This window comes from Nerophis lumbriciformis, linkage group LG30 (assembly GCF_033978685.3).
Source record: "Nerophis lumbriciformis linkage group LG30, RoL_Nlum_v2.1, whole genome shotgun sequence".
Taxonomy (NCBI): Eukaryota; Metazoa; Chordata; class Actinopteri; order Syngnathiformes; family Syngnathidae; genus Nerophis; species Nerophis lumbriciformis.
Window position 1 is genome coordinate 15,606,451 of NC_084577.2, and position 22,212 is coordinate 15,628,662.

The 22,212-nt window shown below is 39.5% G+C and overlaps 1 protein-coding gene across 14 annotated transcripts in view; it reads right to left on the bottom strand.

Moving 5' to 3' along the window:
- rap1gap2a (RAP1 GTPase activating protein 2a) overlaps nucleotides 1-22,212 on the bottom strand; it is a 293,355-nt gene that overhangs the window by 19,556 nt on the left and 251,587 nt on the right. For 8 of the 14 annotated variants that reach the window (XM_061925638.1, XM_061925635.1, XM_061925633.2 and 5 more), the window contains 10 exons: nucleotides 13,922-13,954; nucleotides 13,582-13,806; nucleotides 13,399-13,502; nucleotides 9,138-9,216; nucleotides 8,966-9,019; nucleotides 4,661-4,744; nucleotides 4,475-4,575; nucleotides 1,831-1,960; nucleotides 1,580-1,735; nucleotides 1,426-1,497 (listed from right to left, as the gene is read on the bottom strand). In XM_061925638.1, coding sequence (XP_061781622.1) covers nucleotides 1,426-1,497; nucleotides 1,580-1,735; nucleotides 1,831-1,960; nucleotides 4,475-4,575; nucleotides 4,661-4,744; nucleotides 8,966-9,019; nucleotides 9,138-9,216; nucleotides 13,399-13,502; nucleotides 13,582-13,806; nucleotides 13,922-13,954 — 1,038 coding nt within the window. Of the gene's footprint in view, nucleotides 1-1,425; nucleotides 1,498-1,579; nucleotides 1,736-1,830; nucleotides 1,961-4,474; nucleotides 4,576-4,660; nucleotides 4,745-8,965; nucleotides 9,020-9,137; nucleotides 9,217-13,398; nucleotides 13,503-13,581; nucleotides 13,807-13,921; nucleotides 13,955-15,467; nucleotides 15,501-22,212 lie in introns of all 14 variants that reach the window. The other 6 variants (XM_061925637.1, XM_061925636.1, XM_061925641.1 and 3 more) reach the window with 1 other exon arrangement.

Consider the following 22,212-nt stretch of genomic DNA (forward strand, 5'->3'; position numbering starts at 1 on the left):
CTATGGAAATGTATAATATAGTTCATATAGCAATACAGTCTCAATGCACAGCAGGCCAGCAGTTAGTCGAGTCCAGAATCCATGTTGAGGCACTGAGTGACGTGCCTCAACTGGCTGCTGATCACCGCACCGTCTCTTCTCAGTATTTGAACGGCAAATGTGAAAATTCAGCGATTTTGAATAAAAACAATCTAAAACTGGTGAAGTTAAATGGAAAATAACTTTATAGTATAATCACTGGATACATACAACAATTTAATTTTTTTTTTTTCTTTTTAAATTTTTTTTCTTTCCATGATGGCAGGTGAGGCCCCGCCTCACCTGTCTCTAGTGACTGCACGTCACTGCCCCCAAGTCAATATTTGCCCAGCTCTGATCTACGGAATCCTTGTTACGATGTTAACCTCCTCTTGATAGCCAAGGTTGATCGTCTTCTCAGCACTACGCGAGAAGGTTTGATCTGAGGACCTTACTTAACCATCCAATCTCTACTGCGTTTGTTTATCTGAAGGTTTTAGCCATTTTGAGGTGTTACAAAAGTTGAAAATGAGATCTTCACTTATAAGCTCTCCATTAGCTGATTGATTGATTGAGACTTTTATTAGTAGATTGCACAGTACAGTACATATTCCGTACAATTGACCACTAAATGGTAACACCCGAATATGTTTTTCAACTTGTTTAAGTCGGGGTCCACGTTAATCAATTCATGGTATAAATATATACTATCAGCATAATACAGTCATAACACAAGTTAATCATCAGATTATATACATTGAATTATTTACATTATTTCTCCCGTGTCGCTGGCTGTCGTGTCGTTTTCGTCGGTTTCGCTTGCATACGGTTCAAACCGATATGGCTCAATAGCTTCAGTTTCTTCTTCAATTTCGTTTTCGCTACCTGCCTCCACACTACAACCATCCGTTTCAATACATGCGTAATCTGTTGAATCGCTTAAACCGCTGAAATCCGAGTCTGAATCCGAGCTAATGTCGCTATACCTTGCTGTTCTATCCGCCATGTTTGTTTGTATTGGCATCACTGTGTGACGTCACAGGAAAATGAACGGGTGTATATAACGATGGTTAAAATCAGGCACTTTGAAGCTTTTTTTAGGGATATTGCGTGATGGGTAAAATTTTGAAAAAAACTTCGAAAAATAAAACAAGCCACTGAAAACTGATTTATAATGGTTTTAACCCTTCTGAAATTGTGATAATGTTCCCCTTTAAGGATTTAACTGCCATAAGAAACATATGTTTAATGTACCTCAAGATTTTTTGTTAAAATAAAGCCTATAATGCCATTTTTTTGTGGTCCCCTTTATTTAGAAAAGTACCGAAAAGTATCAAAATCATTTTAGTACCGGTACCAAAATATTGGTATCGTTACAACACTAGTTTGTATCGACCTTTATCTCACCTTTTTGAAGACAGCTGGGTTTGGGAGAAGGGGTCCAAAAGGAGGGACATCCTCCCTCGCAGTGACAGATACCTGTTGAGATAAAAGGACATCCAATCACACACTAATGGAGACATAAATCAAGACAGAAATGTGAGAAGACAGTACTATTAACCTTGTATATTGTGTTTTCTGTACACGGGTTCTCAGCTTGGATTAGCACATAAGCGTGCAGAAAGTTGGATGCAATTATGTCAGGAACAAAAGGCGTTGGTTCTTCCTGGAAAACGGCTGCAACAATGTCATTTCCTATGTGCCTTTTCCTCTGAAGCTGAGAGGGCAGAGGAGAGCATATTGCTTCTCACACAGATTGATGTGCGGAGGTGATGCGGTAAGAATAACAAGGTCAAGACCAGAGCCAACAACCTGCTGGATGTCCCCATCGGTGAAAGGGAGCTTGGTTGACACGTGGAACATGATCTCTCTCTGTCTGAAAACCGTGTATACAGATTCTGTCCCTGTCTGTCCGTGGGACACATCTAGCCCTCCGCGAAATCTGCAATGACACAAAAAGGGCATGTCGGTCATCATCATTTTCAGTTTGGTTGCTAAAGCAAAATTAGTTTAATTCCTGTACACTGCATGACCAAAGTAAAGTGGAACTTCGATTTACGATGACCCATTGAGTGCCTTGCAGCACGGCTATTTTGTGCCCGGGAGCACATTCATTGTGGGCGGGCTTATTAAACTATGCTGCTTATTTGATAGCCACTGTGCTAAGTGCTACATTGTGTGCCCTTGTAAAAGTTTTTAGCCTTTTTTTAACAACAATTTTTTAGTTTTTCTTGCTCAATGTGAGTCCAAAGAAAGTTATGGACAAGCGATATATGGTTTGAAACATTCAGGAAGTAGCGACAGCGTTGTCGACACTGCCAAGAAGATTACCAAACAAGTTAAAGTCCATCCATCCATTTCCTACCGCTTATTCCCTTTTGGGGTCGCGGGGGGCGCCGGAGCCTATCTCAGCTACAATCGGGCGGAAGGCGGGGTACACCCTGGACAAGTCGCCACCTCATCGCAGGGCCAACACAGATAGACAGACAACATTCACACTCACATCCACACACTAGGGCCAATTTAGTGTTGCCAATCAACTTATCCCCAGGTGCATGTCTTTGGAAGTGGGAGGAAACCGGAGTACCCGGAGGGAACCCACGCAGTCACGGGGAGAACATGCAAACTCCACACAAGTAGTCTATTTTATTAATTCTTAATAATTGTAGCGTTCTGGCTGTTAAAGTTCTGTGATTTCAAACTGTGAATACACAACAGCTATACTACCATTGATTGTTTTGTCCCCAGGTGCATGTCCGAAGACATGCACCTGGGGATAGGTTGATTGGCAACACTAAATTGGCCCTAGTGTGTGAATGTGAGTGTGAATGTTGTCTGTCTATCTGTGTTGGCCCTGTGATGAGGTGGCGACTTGTCTAGGGTGTACCCCGCCTTCCGCCCGGATGCAGCTGAGATAGGCTTCAGCGCCCCCCCGCAACCTCAAAAAGGGACAAGTGGAAGAAAATGGATGGATGGATGGATGTTTTGTTAAACTTATATAGCAGTGTGCTGCGTTCAGTAACACTCTGGAAACACGGATACTGTGAGCCTTATCTACGAAGATCCATACTTGCCAACCTTGAGACCTCCAATTTCGGGAGGTGGGGGGTGGGGGGTGAAGGCGTGGTCGGGGGTGGGGCGGGGCGTGGTTGGGGGCGTGGTTAAAAGGGGAGGAGTATATTGACAGCTAGAATTCACCAAGTCAAGTAATTCATACATATATATATATATATATATACACATATATATATATATATATATGTATATGTCTTAATAAGGTTATCCAAAAAATAGTGCTCGATACCGTAGTAGAGCGCAATATATGTATGTGTGGGAAAAAAATCACAAGACTATTTCATCTCTACAGGCCTGTTTCATGAGGGGGGGTTCCCTCAATCATCAGGAGAAATCTCCTGATGATTGAGGGAACCCCCCCTCATGAAACATGCACCCCACCAGTTTCATATGTGCATTCACCGAACCCTTCTTTAGTGAAAAATAAAATGTTTTTTTTTTTTCAAATTCAAGACAAAGTTATATGTTTTTGGTAACACTTTAGTATGGGGAACATATTCTAAGTAACAAAGACTTAATTTAGAGTTATTTGGTCAGGGTTCGGGTCAGGGTTAGAGGGTTAGGGTTATAATAAGGTCATGCCGAATAAGGCATTAATAAGTACTTAATAATGACTAGTTAAGAGCCAATAGGTTACTAATTTGCATGTTAATAAGCAACTAATTAATGGTGAATATGTTCCCCATACTAAAGTGTTACCATGTTTTTTTACTGGTGCATAAAATGAACCGTGCTTGAACATCACCTTGTTCAAAGAACAAAACCAACACATTGCATAAACTCACAACAAATTACACACCTGCAAACCAGTCAGCTGTTGCCGTATCCGTAATACGCCGATAGGGAGAAGTTTGTGTTTACACGATGAGTCGGGTGTGTTTTGACCTCTGCCGACCCCTGAGGCCGACTCACCGAACCCCTAGGGTTCAATCGAACCCAGGTTAAGAACCACTGTTCTAGTTCTTACTGGTCAAACATGCGGATGGAGTATTCTCTCTCCGTTGTCCGTCTTTGCAGCACGATTACCTCCTTCTCACAACAATTTGTGCGTAACTGTTTGAACATACCTACAAAACATCTAAATATAGACCCAAAACAGCCTCAGCAAAACATGATTAATCACTTTGCTTATGAAAACTGAGAATTATTGCAATGCTCTGACTACTGTACTTATTCAAGGTCCACGTTCTTGTAGGACTTGAACATGAAGGTCAAACGGGAACTTTGTTGTTTATGGCCAATAAAGTTTGTTTCACCGTACCACTCTCTCAATTTCTTTTAATCTTCACTCATTCGTTACTTCTTTAAAGTGGTATTTGAGTTTTATATGGTCTCTCTATTTTCCAAGCATTTAATTCAAGTGCTTTCTATCGCATCTCACCCTTTAAAGTCATGAAGTTCAATGTTGTCACCGAGTATACTGAGAAACTCCTTGAAAGCTGGAGTCTCTTCGCTGTTCCCAAACAACTCTTCCTCTGACGTCTGCAGGGAGAAGAGGAGTATCAGTGACACTTCAGTTTATAAACAAGGTCAAATAACGCTGGGCTGGTTTGTGCAAAACGCTTACCTGTCCGAATTTTTGGTAGATCACACCGAATTTGAAGGTGTTGTTGACCTCGTGCTCGTCGTAAGCTACAATCAACTGAGAGCCCTGTGCAACAAGAAGAACTATTACTCCTCACGCCTCAAGTGTTTAGCTGTAGAAAACATGTTGTTGTCCGCTTCAACGTGTCTCCAGGGTAGATTTAGTTGGCTCTTGTTGCGTCAGGCCGACATGTGACCAACTCTCACAATCCCCAGCGAGCCCAGTGATCTTGAGGAAGCCTCTTGCACACCGAAACACAGATGGTACGTTTCCCTGCCTGAGGTGGCGGCCCAAAGGGGAACGCCGTCATTGCCGTTCACCAGCCCCACACAGGAATGAACTAAGCAAATCCACCATGTCCACCATCAATCCCTTGGAACAATGCACTCTTTAGCCAGGTGTACATGGACACAATGTATTTATCTGATCATCATTCGGATTAGAATGTGACCCTGAAAAATAAGATCTGATTATGACGTGCATTTTCATGTATCACATCTTAAATCGGAATATTTTACTTACACAAGCGCAGAACATAACATGAACGGAAAGTTATGTTATTGCTCACTGCATGTGCTGAAGAAGCAGTCGACTTCCACTGTAAACAAACACGGCTTTTTGCATTTCTGCTTGTCCGACATTATCGCGGTATATAGTTGACATTTTTTCCTTCTGTTCACTACTTTTGTTTTACCTCTCTTTTTGAAATCTAACTGTTCTGTGCCATTTATGTTGCGATATGTATAAGTTGCCGCACGTTGTCATGTTTCAACATTCTGTGCATGTGTTTGAGGCTAGCAGTTAGCACATGGAGTAGCTGTAATGTTGTGACTAAAACAGCTCGTTAAGATGACGACTGCATCCCTTGATTGATTGAAACTTTTATTAGTAGATTGCACAGTACATATTACATATACAATATACATATTTTTATATATATAAAAATATGTAATTTTTTTCATATATCAAACATACAAAATATGTATGTTCCTCAAAAAATATTGTAAAAACTTATATTTGCTGTGAAGTGATTAGAGCTTTGAATAGGTCAATAATTCACAATAACATTGATTTTGATTCATTATATTTTTGGAGCTATGACAGTTTTTAAGAAAAAAAACAGCCTCCATGGTAGCTTTGTGTTATCAGACACAACATTGCAACTTTTTCTCGCTACAGTACACTTATTTTCCACTTTTTTTTTTAATAGTGTTTATATTTTGTGCTGCGGGCCATTAAAACATCAGCTGCGGGCCGCAAATGGCCCCCGGGCCACACTTTGGCCACCCTTGCTGTAAACGATATGCGTTTCATACTTGCACTATATTTATCATGTCATGTTTGGAATGCTTAAATACTATAATTTAGAGTCTCCATGTACTAAATTATCTGCCTGATTTCCACCTCTCACTAAATCCAGCCCTGTCATTAACTTTTGAATTATTTCCGATTTGACATACCTCACAGACATTTTGTATTATATCCCTCATAAACCTTCTACCTTGCTAACACTCTGCCAATCTCAATAGCTATGTGCACATGGACACATTTAATCGGATTAAAAGCCTTACCGGAATAAAAATGCTTCATGTAAACACCCCATTCGGAATATTCTGACCCGATCACACACGTTCCGATCAAAATTTCATTCTGATTTATGCCGAATGTCATTCGGATTGTAGCCCCATAAAACACATTTTCTGAAATTCAGGTTAGATTTATACTTACTGTGCATGTCTTTGATGTCAGCTATACTTTGGTGACAGAGGTAGGATTAAATATAAAAATCTCGGAATGAAGCGATTGTCTTGCTGTTGTCTCCCCCCACTGAACATGTTTTTTTTGATTGATTGATTGATTGAAACTTTTATTAGTAGATTGCACAATTCAGTACATATTCCGTACAATTGACCACTAAATGGTAACACCCGAATAAGTTTTTCAATTTGTTTAAGTCGGGGTCCATGTAATCAATTCATGGTAAGAAGAAGCGTTATTTATTGTTGTGTTCGTTGCTTTAAAACGAGAATAGCACAAACAAAATTATGTTTTGGAATGCCATGTGTCGATGTAACAATAAAGGAAGGGATGCGGTTGTCGTCTCAACGAGCTGTTTTAGTCACGACATTACAGCTACTCAAAGTGCTAACTGCTAGCCTCAAACACATACACAGAATGTTGAAACATGACGACGTGCGGCAACTTATACATATCGCAACATAAATGACACAGACCAGCTACATTTCAAAAAGAGAGGTGAAACAAAAGTAGTGAACAAAAGGAAAAAAATGTAACTACATACCGCGATAATGTTGGACAAGCAGAAATGACTGTTGTGTTTGTTGCTTTAAAACAAGACTAGCAAAAACAAAATGATGTCTTGGAGTGTCATGTGTCGATGTAACAATAAAAGAAGGGATGCGTTGTCGTCTCAACAAGCTGTTTTAGTCACGACATTACAGCTACTCAAAGTGCTAACTGCTAGCCTCAAACACATACACAGAATGTTGAAACATGACGACGTGCAGCAATTTATACATATCGCAACATAAATGGCACAGAACAGCTACATTTCAAAAAGAGAGGTGAAACAAAAGTAGTGAACAAAAGGAAAAAAATGTAACTATATACCGCGATAACATTGGACAAGCAAAAATTACTGTTGTGTTTGTTGCTTTAAAACAGGGGTAGGGAACCTATGGCTCTCGAACCAGATGTGGCTCTTTTGATGACTGCATCTGGCTCTCAGATAAATCTTAGCTGACATTGCTTAACACGATAAGTAATTAATAATCCCGCTGGCAATCACAGTGTTAAAAATAACGTTCAAAATATAAAACATTCTCATGCATTTTAAACCATCCATCTGTTTTCTCCCACACCTGTTCAAGAAGTCGCATTAATGGTAAGAAATATTTTATTTATTATTGGTTAGCTTCAGAATAACAATGCTATTAAAACGAATAAGAGACTTATTATACTCTAAAAATGTTGGTCTTACTTAAAAATGCACGCATTTAGTTTAAAAATATTATATGGCTCTCACGGAAATACATTTTAAAATATTTGGCTTTCATGGCTCTCTCTGCCAAAAAGGTTCCCGATCCCTGCTTTAAAACAAGACTAGTAAAAACAAAATTATGTTTTGGAATGCCATGTGTCGATGTAACAATAAAAGAAGGGATGCGGTTGTCATCTCAACAAGCTGTTTTAGTCACGACATTACAGCTACTCCAAATGATAACTGCTAGCCTCAAACGCATACACAGAATGATGAAACATGAAGACGTGCAGCAACTTATACACATCGCAACATAAATGGCACAGAACAGCTACATTTCAAAAAGAGAGGTGAAACAAAAGTAGTGAACAAAAGGAAAAAAAAACAACTATATACCGCGATAACGTTGAACAAGCAGAAATGACTGTTGTGTTTGTTGCTTTAAAACAAGACTAGCAAAAACAAAATGATGTCTTGGAGTGTCATGTGTCGATGTAACAATAAAAGAAGGGATGCGTTGTCGTCTCAACAAGCTGTTTTAGTCACGACATTACAGCTACTCAAAGTGCTAACTGCTAGCCTCAAACACATACACAGAATGTTGAAACATGACGACGTGCAGCAACTTATACATATCGCAACATAAATGGCACAGAACAGCTACATTTCAAAAAGAGAGGTGAAACAAAAGTAGTGAACAAAAGGAAAAAATGTAACTATATACCGCGATAACATTGGACAAGCAGAAATGACTGTTGTGTTTGTTGCTTTAAAACAAGACTAGCAAAAACAAAATGATGTCTTGGAGTGTCATGTGTCGATGTAACAATAAAAGAAGGGATGCGGTTGTCGTCTCAACGAGCTGTTTTAGTCACGACATTACAGCTACTCAAAGTGCTAACTGCTAGCCTCAAACACATACACAGAATGTTGAAACATGACGACGTGCGGCAACTTATACATATCGCAACATAAATGGCACAGAACAGCTACATTTCAAAAAGAGAGGTGAAACAAAAGTAGTGAATAGAAGGAGAAAAAAAATTACTATATACTATGATAACGTCGGACAAACAGAAATTACTGTTGTGTTTGTTGCTTTAAACAATATATATATACATATACTTAGTATTGGTTTTGATAATGAAAAATATCAAAATGGCCACCGCATGCTTTGATTTTTCAGAGTGCGGCACTCAGTGGGAAAAGTTTGGACACCCTTGGTTTACAGTACATTGACGGCTGACTCATGTGAATTGGATTCTGTGACTTTACAGTGAACTTACTCGAGGGTAAAGAACCGGGCTGAACTTCAGTCCTGTAGCATCTTCACACAGAAGCTGCAACATAAGACATCATAAAGCACATCTGCTTTTACTTTGATGTGTAGTGAGTAAGTATGATATACAGCGCTGGTGTAAAGACAAAGTATGGAAGAATGGCTTTTATGTATCTTACTTTCGCAATCTGATGTACACTGGGCAGCTGGTTGATGCCGGCTAAGGATATCCTATCGTGAATTGTTTTGATCCTTGACCTGCAACACAATGATGAGAGAAATAAAACCACTGAGCACCGAATATATACTATATACAGAATCATGAAATAAATGTTACACATTAGTGCACGAGTTAGAAACACTTTTTCATGTTACAACTTTTTCAATTATGATACGATACCGATATTGGAGTCTTGAGTATGGGCTGATACCAATATCAGCACAGATTATTCATACTTTTATTATATTGTAGTGCGGAATGTTGCAAAAAAGGCTTGATTTGGGTAAATTAAACAGAGAGCAATGGTAGGTATGAAAAACACTGACCTATTTATTGGAAAGGAATGTACTAATTGAAGTTGAAGTGGAGTGGTAATTTGTTCTAGTCGCCATAATTCATGTATTTTTTGTTTTTATTGGTATTAGTTTATTTTGAACATGCATACAGTTCTGTAATCTATACATCACATGTTTATTATTTCACATTCTAACATGTCTGAAAATGAGTAGTAAGAAGCAGAGCTTATTTAAAAGGGGAATTGCTTTACTTTTTTTAGAAAATTAATCTATAATTCACAATCTTTATGTGAGAAAAGAACACATGTTTTTTCAATTTTATATGTATTCTTTATTATAAATAAAGGCTAGCAAAAAGTCAGCTAACAATAGAAATAATTGGATTTGTTCTATTCGGCCGATAAAGCGCTATAATAAACATCTACAAACATCCATAATCGTTTTTATATACAAGCTGTAAGTATATATGTATTGCAGTAACAGGCACGTTATAATAATAACAACATGTAATATTTACATATTTTGCTCATTTTTAGCATATGGCAGTGTATTAATTTCACTTATGCATCACATTTGCCTTTTTTCTAATACATTTATTTGATCATTGTTTTTTAGACACATCCTTGGAACAAGTTGTCAAACATACATCAAATGTGCCGAGTAAAATATAAAAATAATATTTATCAACACTGGGTGAATGTGGTAGTCAAAATGTAAAATATATATAAATAATATTTATCATAAAAAATGTAATAATAACGATAATTATGTTAATAATAATAATAATAGTTAGGTGTGAATGAATGATGGGTTCCCACTTCTCTGTGAGCGCTTTGAGTATCTAATAATAGAAAAGTGCGATATAAAATCTAATCCATTATTATTATTATTATTATATTAATAATAAATCAAGTAAGAAAGCACAGACAGAAGTCAACATACAACCAGATACAGCTGCATTCCTAAATGGCCTTAGAGAGCTATAGTGACCCACAGGCACACAAAAGGCTCATCAACCACCCACATTTCAATTGTTATTTAATCAGGGTTAATTTGGAGATCGGTTTCTCCTACGTATCTTTAGAAAAGCACCCCACATTTCCTGAAACGTCACAGAACAGCCGTTCAATGTCAGCCTAATCTTCTCAAGTTTGAGAAAATACAGGACATCTTTAATCTGGGTGTGGCAGGGAGGCGCTGTTGCCTTCCAATTGAACACAATGAGTCTCCTAGCCAATAAAGTAGCGATTGCTAGAAGATTCCTTTTAGATTTGTTAAGGGTCGATGGCTGAGGTGCTATCCCCAAAAAGTTCGCTTAGAGGATTCGATTCAATCCTTTCGCCAGTGACCACAGACAGAGTGTTTTTTTGTACAACAGCTGTTCAGGGATGGGCAGAGCCAAAACAAATGTTTCAAATTAACTGGAGACTGTTCACACCGAACACATAACACAGATATGCCATACAGCGTTCGCATTTTCCTTAAACAACAACACTATGACTCAAGGAAGACATTGTGAGAGACAACAAAGACTACTTTGGGACAAATGATGATCCAGAAACTTATATTTTTGAGCCTGAATATAAGGAATCCTTCCCCCTTTTCATGTCATAACAATTTCCAACACATTTTTTTTTACCTCCTGTCCCAATCTGCCACACAACAAACTAATAAAATAGACATCAACAAAGTTCACATGATAGATAATTAATACGCTGTGATTTACATAATTTGCTTAATATGTAGGAGATGGTGGATTATGTCCCACAGTTAAACTTGTGATTTAGTATGTTGAATGATACAGACATGTTTGTAACTGGATACTTTTGAACCAACTCAGTAACCTTGTGGTTAGAGTGGCCGGCTTGAGACTGGGAGGTTGTGAGTTAAAAACCCCGGCCGAATCATACCAAAGACTACAAAAAAATGGGACGCATTGCCTCCCTGCTTGGCACTCAGCATCAAGGGTTGGAATTGGGGGTTAAATCACCAAAATGATTCCCGAGCGCGGCGCGCGTTGCTGCTCACTGCTCCCCTCACCTCCCAGAGGGTGAACATGGGGATGGGTCATATGCAGAGGACACATTTCACCACACACAGTGTGCGTGTGACAATCGTTGGGACTTTAACTTTCTGGTATGCAGATACTTTGTATCTGTAATATGCAACTTGAATTATTTGATGCCTGTTTATATTGACAAATGTGGTATTTTAGAACGCAACATTCTTCATTTAAAGACACTTTTTTACTAATGTATTGGAGATTCTCGATGCAAGCCAATATAAACTGATGCTGATATTGGACCGAGATTAATATCGGATTGGAACACCCTTAGCCTAAAGGAGGTAAATATTCCCTTTTCTGTCAAAAAAAAAGACTGCAATTTCGTTGTAGACACCACTTAATTAAGTAACATAAAGACCACTCATACTAAAGACTATAAAAATGGGACCCGTTACCTCCCTGCTTGGCACTCAGCATAAAGACTTGGAATTGGGGGTTAAAATCACCAAAATGATTCCCGGGCGTGGCCAACACTGCTGCTCACTGCTCCCCTCACCTCCCAGGGGGTGAACAAGAGGATGGGTCAAATGCAGAGGACAAATTTCACCACACCTAGTGTGTGTGTGTGACCATCGTTGGGACTTAAACTTTCTGGTATGCAGATACTTCGTATTGTTTATATTGACAAATGTGGTGTTTTAGAATGCAACATTCTTCATTTAAAGACACTTTTTTCACGAATGTATTGGAGATTTTTGATGCAAGCCAATATAAACTGATGCTGATATTGGACCAAGATTCGGGATGTCCGATAATGGCTTTTTGCCGATATCCGATATGTCCAACTCTTTAATTACCGATACCGATATCAACCGATATATGCAGTCGTGGAATTAACACATTATTATGCCTAATTTGGACAACCAGGTATGGTGAAGATAAGGTACTTTTTTAAAAAAATTAATAAAATAAGATAAATAAATTAAAAACATTTTCTTGATTAAAAAAGAAAGTAAAACAATATAAAAACAGTTACATAGAAACTAGTAATTAATGAAAATTAGTAAAATTAACTGTTAAAGGTTAGTACTATTAGTGGACCAGCAGCACGCACAATCATGTGTGCTTACGGACTGTATCCCTTGCAGACTGTATTGATATATATTGATATATAATGTAGGAACCAGAATATTAATAACAGAAAGAAACAACCCTTTTGTGTGAATGAGTGTAAATTTTTTTTTAAAAATAAAAAAACAACAACAAAAAACCCCCCCAAAAAACGATACCGATAATAAAAAAAAACGATACCGATAATTTCCGATATTACATTTTAACGCATTTATCGGCCGATATTATCGGACATCTCTAACCAAGATCAATATTGGATTGGAACACTCTTAGTCTAAAGGAGATACATTAACAGGTAAAGTATTTCCTTTTCAGTCAAAAAAAAAAAGACTGCAATTTCATTGTAGTCACCACTTAATTAAGTAACGTGAAGACCACTCTGCAATTTTTCTTGATTTAGGAAGAATTTTAAGATAGTTTAAAAAAACAAACATAATTACATATATACCGTATTTTTCGGACTATAAGTCGCAGTTTTTTTCCAGTGCGACTTATATATGTTTTTTTCCTTTTTTATTATGCATTTTCGGCAGGTGCGACCTATACTCCGGTGCGACTTATACTCCGAAAAATACGGTACATAACAAATTGCTAAACAAAGGAAGACATACTGTATAATAGTGAGACTATTGAGATGGTCAACAGATACATTGCTTGCATGGCATTAGTGTAACTTTTTAAGTCTGCCAAGACAATTATATGGATTAATCTGACATGTGCCACCTTAAAGACATGCATAATGCATAGTGCACTCCACATACTACATGTCATACATGTCAAGCGTGTACCTGAGCATGATCCGTAAGAACTCTTGACCCTCCACCTCCTCGTGTTTCAGGGACATGATGAGGTTCCCTATGCTGCTGCCTGTGCAGTAGTAGTTCATGTGCTCCTGCAAGAAGTCACATTTTTAGAAATAAAGCAGCGCATTGCACGCTTTATTGCAGCTTTATTACATAACAACCACACACCTTGCCCAGGAAGTGTTTGCGGTATGCCCGGGCGGTGCTGTTGCACTCCAGACGGTGGCCGTGTCCCTCACCGGGGCTCATACCCTCTCCCCCATCCTCGTCTTCCTCACAGAAACTGGACTCTGAAGAGGACGGCGTCCCAGCTGGTGCCTCCCCGTCCTCGATCCAGTAGCCACCGAACTGTGGCAAGATAACTTGGGGGTACGGTCCACCTTTCTCCAGGACCTTGGAGACGAGAGCGGCGGCGGGGGGGGGGGGTTGGGTAGAAGCCGTAGAAAAAGATCAACAATGATGATAAATCATCTGGTGAGTGTGCACTACTCTGCCGCAGGTGACTCACATCTTCTATCCGTGGGTAGGGGATATAGTCATCCTGTGAAGAGATGTAAACAGACGGTAATCACATATCAAGTAGTGGTTTTAAAAAAAGGATACAACTTGAAAGGTTCATTTATGATGTAATACACTGAAATATGCAAACATCAATAAAAGTGAGTCATCCATTAATGATGATGCAGGTCTTGTCAATTTGGATCTGTTACAACCCTGGAATCAGGGCGAGCCTCATGGCATAAACACTTTATTTCGCTATTAAGAAAGGCTCTGACTACCCGCCAATTTAGACAGTTTACATTTTCCTTAACTAAGGACAATGGGCCCCATTCAGCAGTAAGTTCCTAACTTTTCCTCTTATCTTTCTTCCTACGTGATTTCCTAAGAAGAGTCCATTTAAATTCATGACGTGTTCTTAAACGGCCAAATTGTTCCCACCTGCTGTTCTTTAGTTGCTGAATTCCAAATAGTTAGCACGTGCGTGTCTATCATAATTTGCATATCAACACGCCCTTATTTCCCCAATATGCATATATAAAAAAAAACGTCATTCCCTAATTTGCGTAGGTAAACACCCTTAATTCCCCATATAAAGGCACAATTCCGGCGGAAAAAAAGCCGAACATCAGACACACGGAGAAAACACAAACAGATTACAGAAGAGAAATTCGTATTATCCTGCGGGGGAATACATAATGTCAAAACGTGAGTTTAAGAATGGGGTGGACAGCTCTCGGTAGCTTAAAGCGTTCAAATAAATATTCGTCATTTCGTACATGGTCGTGAAATATACGCTCCCTGCCCAGGGCACAATCTGCGGCATCTTGCCATCTTGCAGTGTGTGTGTGTGTGTGTGTGTGTGTGTGTATTTTGAAATGTCTATATATTGCTCATTTTGCTATATGTCTGTCTGTGTGTCTGTCTTATCTATCTATCTATCTATCTATCTATCTATCTATCTATCTATCTATCTATCTATCTATCTATCTATCTATCTATCGATCATATATTAATTTAACATTAGACAATAGAAGTAAGGGAACTTGTCACACTTAAGCACAAATAGGCCACCCTAAGAGTGCTCTGGAGCACTCGTAGATTTTGTTCTTACCTACGAACAAATCCCAGCTAAGAAAACATTGGTGAATACAAAAATCTCCTTAAAAACTTCGTAAGTGGGCCTAAGAACAACATTTGTTCTTAAGAACGGTTGCTGAATGGGGCCCGACGTGATTAACAGCTTTTGGTCGTTTTTAAAGACCAAAGTGGTGCCACAAAAAGCACCGCCTGTATTTGTTTGCACAGTGTAACGCCGCAGCAGGTGCGTGACCTCTAAATGCTGCTGAAGCCCATCTGCCAATCATTTTGACTAAAGCAGCAGCCAGCGCAAACGCAAGGCAGCAAGGACAAATTTGCAGTCAGAGTTCCTTCCACTTATTAAATCATGAGGTTACTGATTTCATTTGGAAGCACTAAGAGACGACAACGAAGGCACACAGACATCACGACACAAAGCCAAGACGCGTGAGCGTGTGTCTGTTGACCGGCCACACCTTCCATTTTTTGCTCTCTTCGACTTTGGGGACCTGAATCCATTCGCAGCATGAGGACGGAAAGCACATGAGTCAACAATCAAAGGTCAGTATGCAATGGTGCCAATATTGGGCCTCATTCTCACGAGTCAGTTCTTAAAACCAGCGTTCATTAAGACTTCTGAGTTGACTGAAAGCACCTGCTGGTTTATCCCAATCAGCAGGAGTTTTTTTTTCTATGAAGAACCCATTCATATGCAGCTTACTTGCACACATAAGTGGAATTAGGTTTGCAAAGTGATTGGTCTTGCCTTTTTTTGAATTATTTCGGAACATCTCCATCAGTATATTTTTAGGAAAATATTTTGGTAACACTTAAGTATGGGGAACATATTCACCATTAACCTCTTCAGGCCCAAGCTGTTTGTCTACATGCTTTTTTTTAAATTTCTCTTTGCTATTTGGGCTTATTGGACCCTAATTAGAATAAAAACTAAAAATCATCTTTTTACATGATGTACTTAGTCCATAAGTACACAAACGTGTACTTCATGTGTTGTGACATGCTCATTTTTATTTTTACACTTTTTTTTTTCCAAATTCCATTGTATGTTATACTCTTCTGACACCACCAGATGGCAGTATAAGTGTCCATATGTCGGCATAAGACCCCAATTCAGTAGTGTACACAATTTTGGAAATAATATCTAAAAGGTGCTGTCCACGCATGTGGCCACTAACATGCAAATTAGTAACATATTGGCTCTTAATTAGTCATTGTTAAGTACCGTATTTTTCGGAGTATAAGTCGCACCTGCCGAAAATGCATAATAAAGAAGGAAAAAACATATATAAGTCGCACTGGAGTATAAGTCGCATTTTTGGGGGAAATTTATTTGATAAAACCCAACACCAAGAATAGACATTTGAAAGGCAATTTAAAATAAATAAAGAATAGTGAACAACAGGCTCAATAAGTGTACGTTATATAAGGCATAAATAACCAACTGAGAACGTGCCTGGTATGTTAACGTAACATATTATGGTAAGAGTCATTCAAATAACTATAACATATAGAACATGCTATACGTTTACCAAACAATCTGTCACTCCTAATCGCTAAATCCCATGAAATCTTATACGTCTAGTCTCTATTATTTGATATTTTACGGTAATGTGTTAATAATTTCACACATAAGTCGCTCCTGAGTATAAGCCGCACCCCCGGCCAAAATATGAAAAAAACTGCGACTTATAGTCCGAAAAATACGGTACTTATTAATGCCTTATTCTGCATGGCCTTATTATACAACTAAGAGCCTTCCCTCAATAACCTCAGCATTTTCGCTTATTAGTAACCCTAACCCTAACCCTAACCCTAACTCTAACCCTTATATGTTCCCCGAGTGTCCAAATAACTCTTTGTTACTTAGAATATGTTCCCCATACTAAAGTGTTACCAATATTTTATTATCATACTAACCATTCCCACACCAATGTAGCTTAGACTTTTATGAAAAAAAACAAACCCCGAAAACATTCATATTGACAAGATGTCAGAACACGGGTGTCAAACAGATCTGGCTCGCCACATAGTTTTTTATGCAGCCCTCCTCATCATTTTACGTAGCCCGCGAAAACCTGGAAATAATGTGTGTCAATGAAAAACTTCACCTTGTTCAGTTTGAAAGTAATTGTTGGTTCAATTTTGACAGAAAAATTGTACTGTGTGCAATAGGGCTGCAACTATTGATTATAGTAATAGTCGACTAGTCAAGCAATTATTGCTTATGATCTGCTGTACACGTTTAGTCCGGGACTTGATTTTTAACTCATTTTTAGAACCTATAAATAAAATCACTTGTAAACTATCCATCCATCCATCCATCCATCCATCCATTTTCTACCGCTTATTCCTTTCAGGGTTGCGGGGGGTCCTGGAGCCTATCTCAGCTACAATCGAGCGTAAGGCGGGGTACACCCTGGACAAGTCGCACTTGTAAACTAAGACATATAAATCACTGAGAAACAAATGGTTTTACTTTATTCCACAAAGTATATAACCACAGTGAAAAAATAAGTCAATAGCCAAAATTCAAGATGTCCTTTAAACATGACACACAGAGCAAAACGTATTTTTGTCTAGTACTGTTAGGGTTATCTAGCTGCAATTAATGACCTAAAGCGGGGGTCAGCAACCCGTGGCTCTTTAGTGCCAGCGTTGTGGCTCCATGCAGCATTTTTAAAAAAGGAACAAAAAATAAATGTTTTTGTTTTTTTTGTTTTAGTATGTTTTTTGTTTGAGGACAAACATGACACAAACCTTCCCAAGCCCACTGTTGAATATGTTTGTGTGTATGCTTCACTGATGAGAGTATTTTGTGAACATCGTTTTGTCCTACTAATTTCGGCGGTTCTTGAACTCACCATAGTGTGGACTGTGACGCAACAGTTGGTTTACATGTAAAATCTTCCATTCCTTCTTTGTCTCATTTTGTCCACCAAATGTTTCATGCTGTGCGTGAATGGACAAAGGTGCGCTTTGCTGATGTTATCGACTTGTTGGAATCAGGCATGTTTGGTCAGTGCATGACTGCATGCTAATCCATGCTATTAAGGCTCACTGTATGTACATATTGCATCATTATGCCTCATTTGTAGGTATATTTGAGCTCATTTAATATCCTTTACTTTTATCATCTTTGTATATAATTTAGTTTTGCATGTCTCATGACACATTATCTGTATGTAATATTGGCTGCATTTCTGATAGTTGTGTGCCATATTGTTCCAGACCACAGCAAACATTACCTAGCTTGCCAAAGATTGTAATAAATCTGTTAAAGAAGACAGCCTGCCGTTTATTTAAACTTGGACACACACATCTATACCTTTGGCCAATAAAAGCCAGTAATTTCCAGGAGTTCTCACCTTCTGAGTAGCCTCTGATTTACTAAAGGTTTCTAATGTTGCAAAAATGTGTAGAATAAATATTACATTTCAACATTTCTGTCAATGAAGATTTGCTTCAGCCTGCGACACATAGTCATTTTGATAGTAGGCTATTATAGCTAATATAGACACTTACGTCATGTGTTGCCTTCATTATAACACTTATATACGGCTTTTCCTTATTTGCGGCTCCAGACAGATAGTTTTTTTTGTATTATTGGTCCAATATGGCTCTTTCAACGTTTTGGGTTGCCGACCCTGACCTAAAGGAATACAAGTGTAAATATGAACATTCACGGCGGCCTACCAAATAAATTTGCATTGAACGACTCGTTGACAATAGCAAATCGTTGTCGATTAATTTTCATAGTCGACGTTGTCGATGCTTGCTAATTGTTGCAGTCCTAATTGCATATATTCCATACTTTTATTTGATCTAATCATGCAACAAGTCAGGACTAGGACTATGGCGTGATTTGTTCTCCCGTGGTGCAAATGATTTCGACCAGACATGGCGTGAAGGTGAAGACATATTTAATTTTAACACTCAAAAAAAGAAACAAACAAAAGGCGCTCACAGTGGAGGTACAAAACTTGGCTATAAAGACAAAACTTGCACAAAGGCAGAAACTATGAACAATGAAACAAAAACACTAACTGTGGCATTAATAAACAAAAACTTACTTGGACATGGCATGAAGTGCGCAGAGGTAAACAGAGTGTGACAGGGGTATGAATGCGGGATGTCGCCAGAATGACGAACTGAAAACAATGAACTTAAATACTATAGACATGATTAGTGAAAGCAGGTGCGTGACTCAAAACGTGAAACAGGTGCGTGACGTGACAGGTGAAAACCAATGGTTGCTATGGTGACAAAACAACAAAAAGTGCACAAAAAGTCCAAAAACAAAACCGAACATGACTAAAACAAAACATGATCACACAGACATGACACAACAAGGTATTTCAAGCATTTTTTTGGGTTATCAAAAATAAATACTTAAATATGTACTTGTCACCTTCACTTATGATTTCAATGCAAATGATCTGTAATAATCAAATGCATATAAGATGGTGTAGTAATATGTTGCAATAATCATTAATGTTCATATAAATTGATTGTTAAAAGCGCAAAGAACTGCAATGCGACCCTCAACATAAACACGTTTGACACCCCTGCCTTAGAAGACCCCGACATCTATTTGTGAATAAAGCCCAATATAATTATTATGTAAGTATAACAAAACTTATTGATAAGAACCTCTGGTGAACGAGGCCCATTGATACCGTATTGCTTTTGATCAGTCAGTCATATATAGGGATGGGTACCTTTCACATACGGTACCAAATTTGGATACTTTTGTGTTAGTTCATGTGGTCCTGAATATTAATTGTTCAACAATAAAATCTCATTATGGAGGGGGGGGGGTGTGGTCTGCGGGCCTGCCGCGGAGCGGGGTGTTTAAGGACGGGCCTCGAAGTCAGCGGCAGGTGAGTAGATTGCCCAGCTGGGGCTTGTTATGTAATCACCTGTCGCCCTTATTAGCAGCAGCCGGAGCGAGAGACGTGGTGAGAGTTGCTGGTGAGCAGAGGATGACAGCGAGATACATTTTGCTGGAAAGCAAAACCACACTGCTTGTGAAAATAAAAGACTTGTTACCCAGACTACCGGGCCCACGAGAGCATCTTTGTGATCAGAGGACCCACAGGAGGGTAACCTCCACACTCATATTTAAATTAAAAAAAACATCACTGAGGTGATAATAATAACTGTTGTCCAGTTTTGACCAATTATTTAGGAGATCATTTGGCCATACTCAAAAGCCCCTCACGTTACTGCAGGGCGCCATATTTGCTAGCAACTTTGAAACCGAGTTGGCCATCGTCTCTTTGCAGAGCTATGCAATTAGACCGACACAATGTGTCAGGATGTTGCTGCACCGTCTGTAAGTTTGCGGGGGGGTGTATATTGTAGCGTCCCGGAAGAGTTAGTGCTGCAAGGGGATCTGGGTATTTGTTCTGTTGTGTTTATGTTGTGTTACGGTGTGGACGTTCTCCCGAAATGTGTCTGTCATTCTTGTTTGGTGTGGGTTCACAGTGTGGCGCATATTTGTAACAGTGTTAAAGTTGTTTATACGGCCTGCCTCAGTGTAACCTATATGGCTGTTGACCAAGTATGGTTGGCATTCACTTCTGTGTGTGAAAAGCCGTAGATACTATGTGATTGGGCCGGCACGCATAGGAAGTGCCTTTAAGGATTATTGGTACTCTGTACTTCTCCCTACGTCCGTGTACCACTCCGTACAGCGGCGTTTTGAAAAGTCATAAATTGTACTTTTTTAAACCGTTACCGATAATTTACGATATCACATTTTAAAGCATTTATCGGCCGATAATATCGACAGCCCGATATTATCGGACATCTCTAGTTTGCTTGCTAAACTGTACTTGCTAGCGTCATTTATAGAACAGGCGTCACCCTACAGTCCACAAATATCTCTTACGTGTGACTGCCATCTACTGGTCACACCTGTCATTACACCATGTACCACAACCAAAAATAAGCACAACCAGAATTAATACACGTTTAATGCGCACTGTGGATTTTGAGAAAATGAAAGGAATTTTCATAACTTTTATGGACAGAATTTCTAGGCGTTGAGGGGATCCGGTTTGGTGGCTGCGGGATTAGGTCTCTGCTTTTTGCAGATGATGTGGTCCTGATGGCTTCATCTGGCCAGGATCTTCAGCTCTCGCTGGATCGGTTCGCAGCCGAGTGTGAAGCAACTGGGATGGGAACCAGCACCTCCAAGTCCGAGTCCATGGTTCTCGCCCGGAAAAGGGTGGAGTGCCATCTCCGGGTTGCGGAGGAGACCCTGCCCCAAGTGGAGGAGTTCAAGTACCTTGGAGTCTTGTTCACGAGTGAGTTAAGAGTGGATCGTGAGATCGACAGGCGGATCGGTGCGGCGTCTTCAGTAATGCAGACGCTGTATCGATCCGTTGTGGTGAAGAAAGAGCTGAGCCGGAAGGCAAAGCTCTCAATTTACTGGTCGATCTACGTTCCCATCCTCACCTGTGGTCATGAGCTTTGGGTTATGACCGAAAGGACAAGATCACGGGTACAAGCGGCCAAAATTAGTTTCCTCCGCCGGGTGGCAGGGCTCTCCCTTAGAGATAGGGTGAGAAGCTCTGTCATCCGAGGGGAGCTCAAAGTAAAGCCGCTGCTCCTCCACATCGAGAGGAGCCAGAAGAGTTGGTTCGGGCATCTGGTCAGGATGCCACCTACCTAGGGAGATGTTTAGGGCACGTCCGACCGGTAGGAGGCCATGGGGAAGACCCAGGACACGTTGGGATGACTATGTCTCCCGGCTGGCCTGGGAACGCCTCGGGATCCCCCGGGAAGAGCTGGACGAAGTGGCTGGGGAGAGGGAAGTCTGGGCTTCCCTGCTTAGGCTGCTGCCCCCGCGACCCGACCTTGGATAAGCGGAAGAAGATGGATTGATGGATGGATGGATGGAAAGGAATTTAAGAGGACCTTGTAGTCTGAAAAATACGGTAGTTTATAGGGGCATCAGAATTTAATTTAAAAAAATAAAGATAGTGGAACATTTTGGTGGTCTTTGTTAAATGTATGATAAGATTCATGCTTATAGATAAATACACAATAATGCTAATCTCGCAGTATGCTGAGAGTAACATTTTGTCCCGAGAAGCACAAATTGAGTACTGCAAAACATGCAACATGCACTTCACTTCAGCGAGGGCCATGCGACACACTGCACTGTAACTTCAATATCCTGCAGGTCGGTGA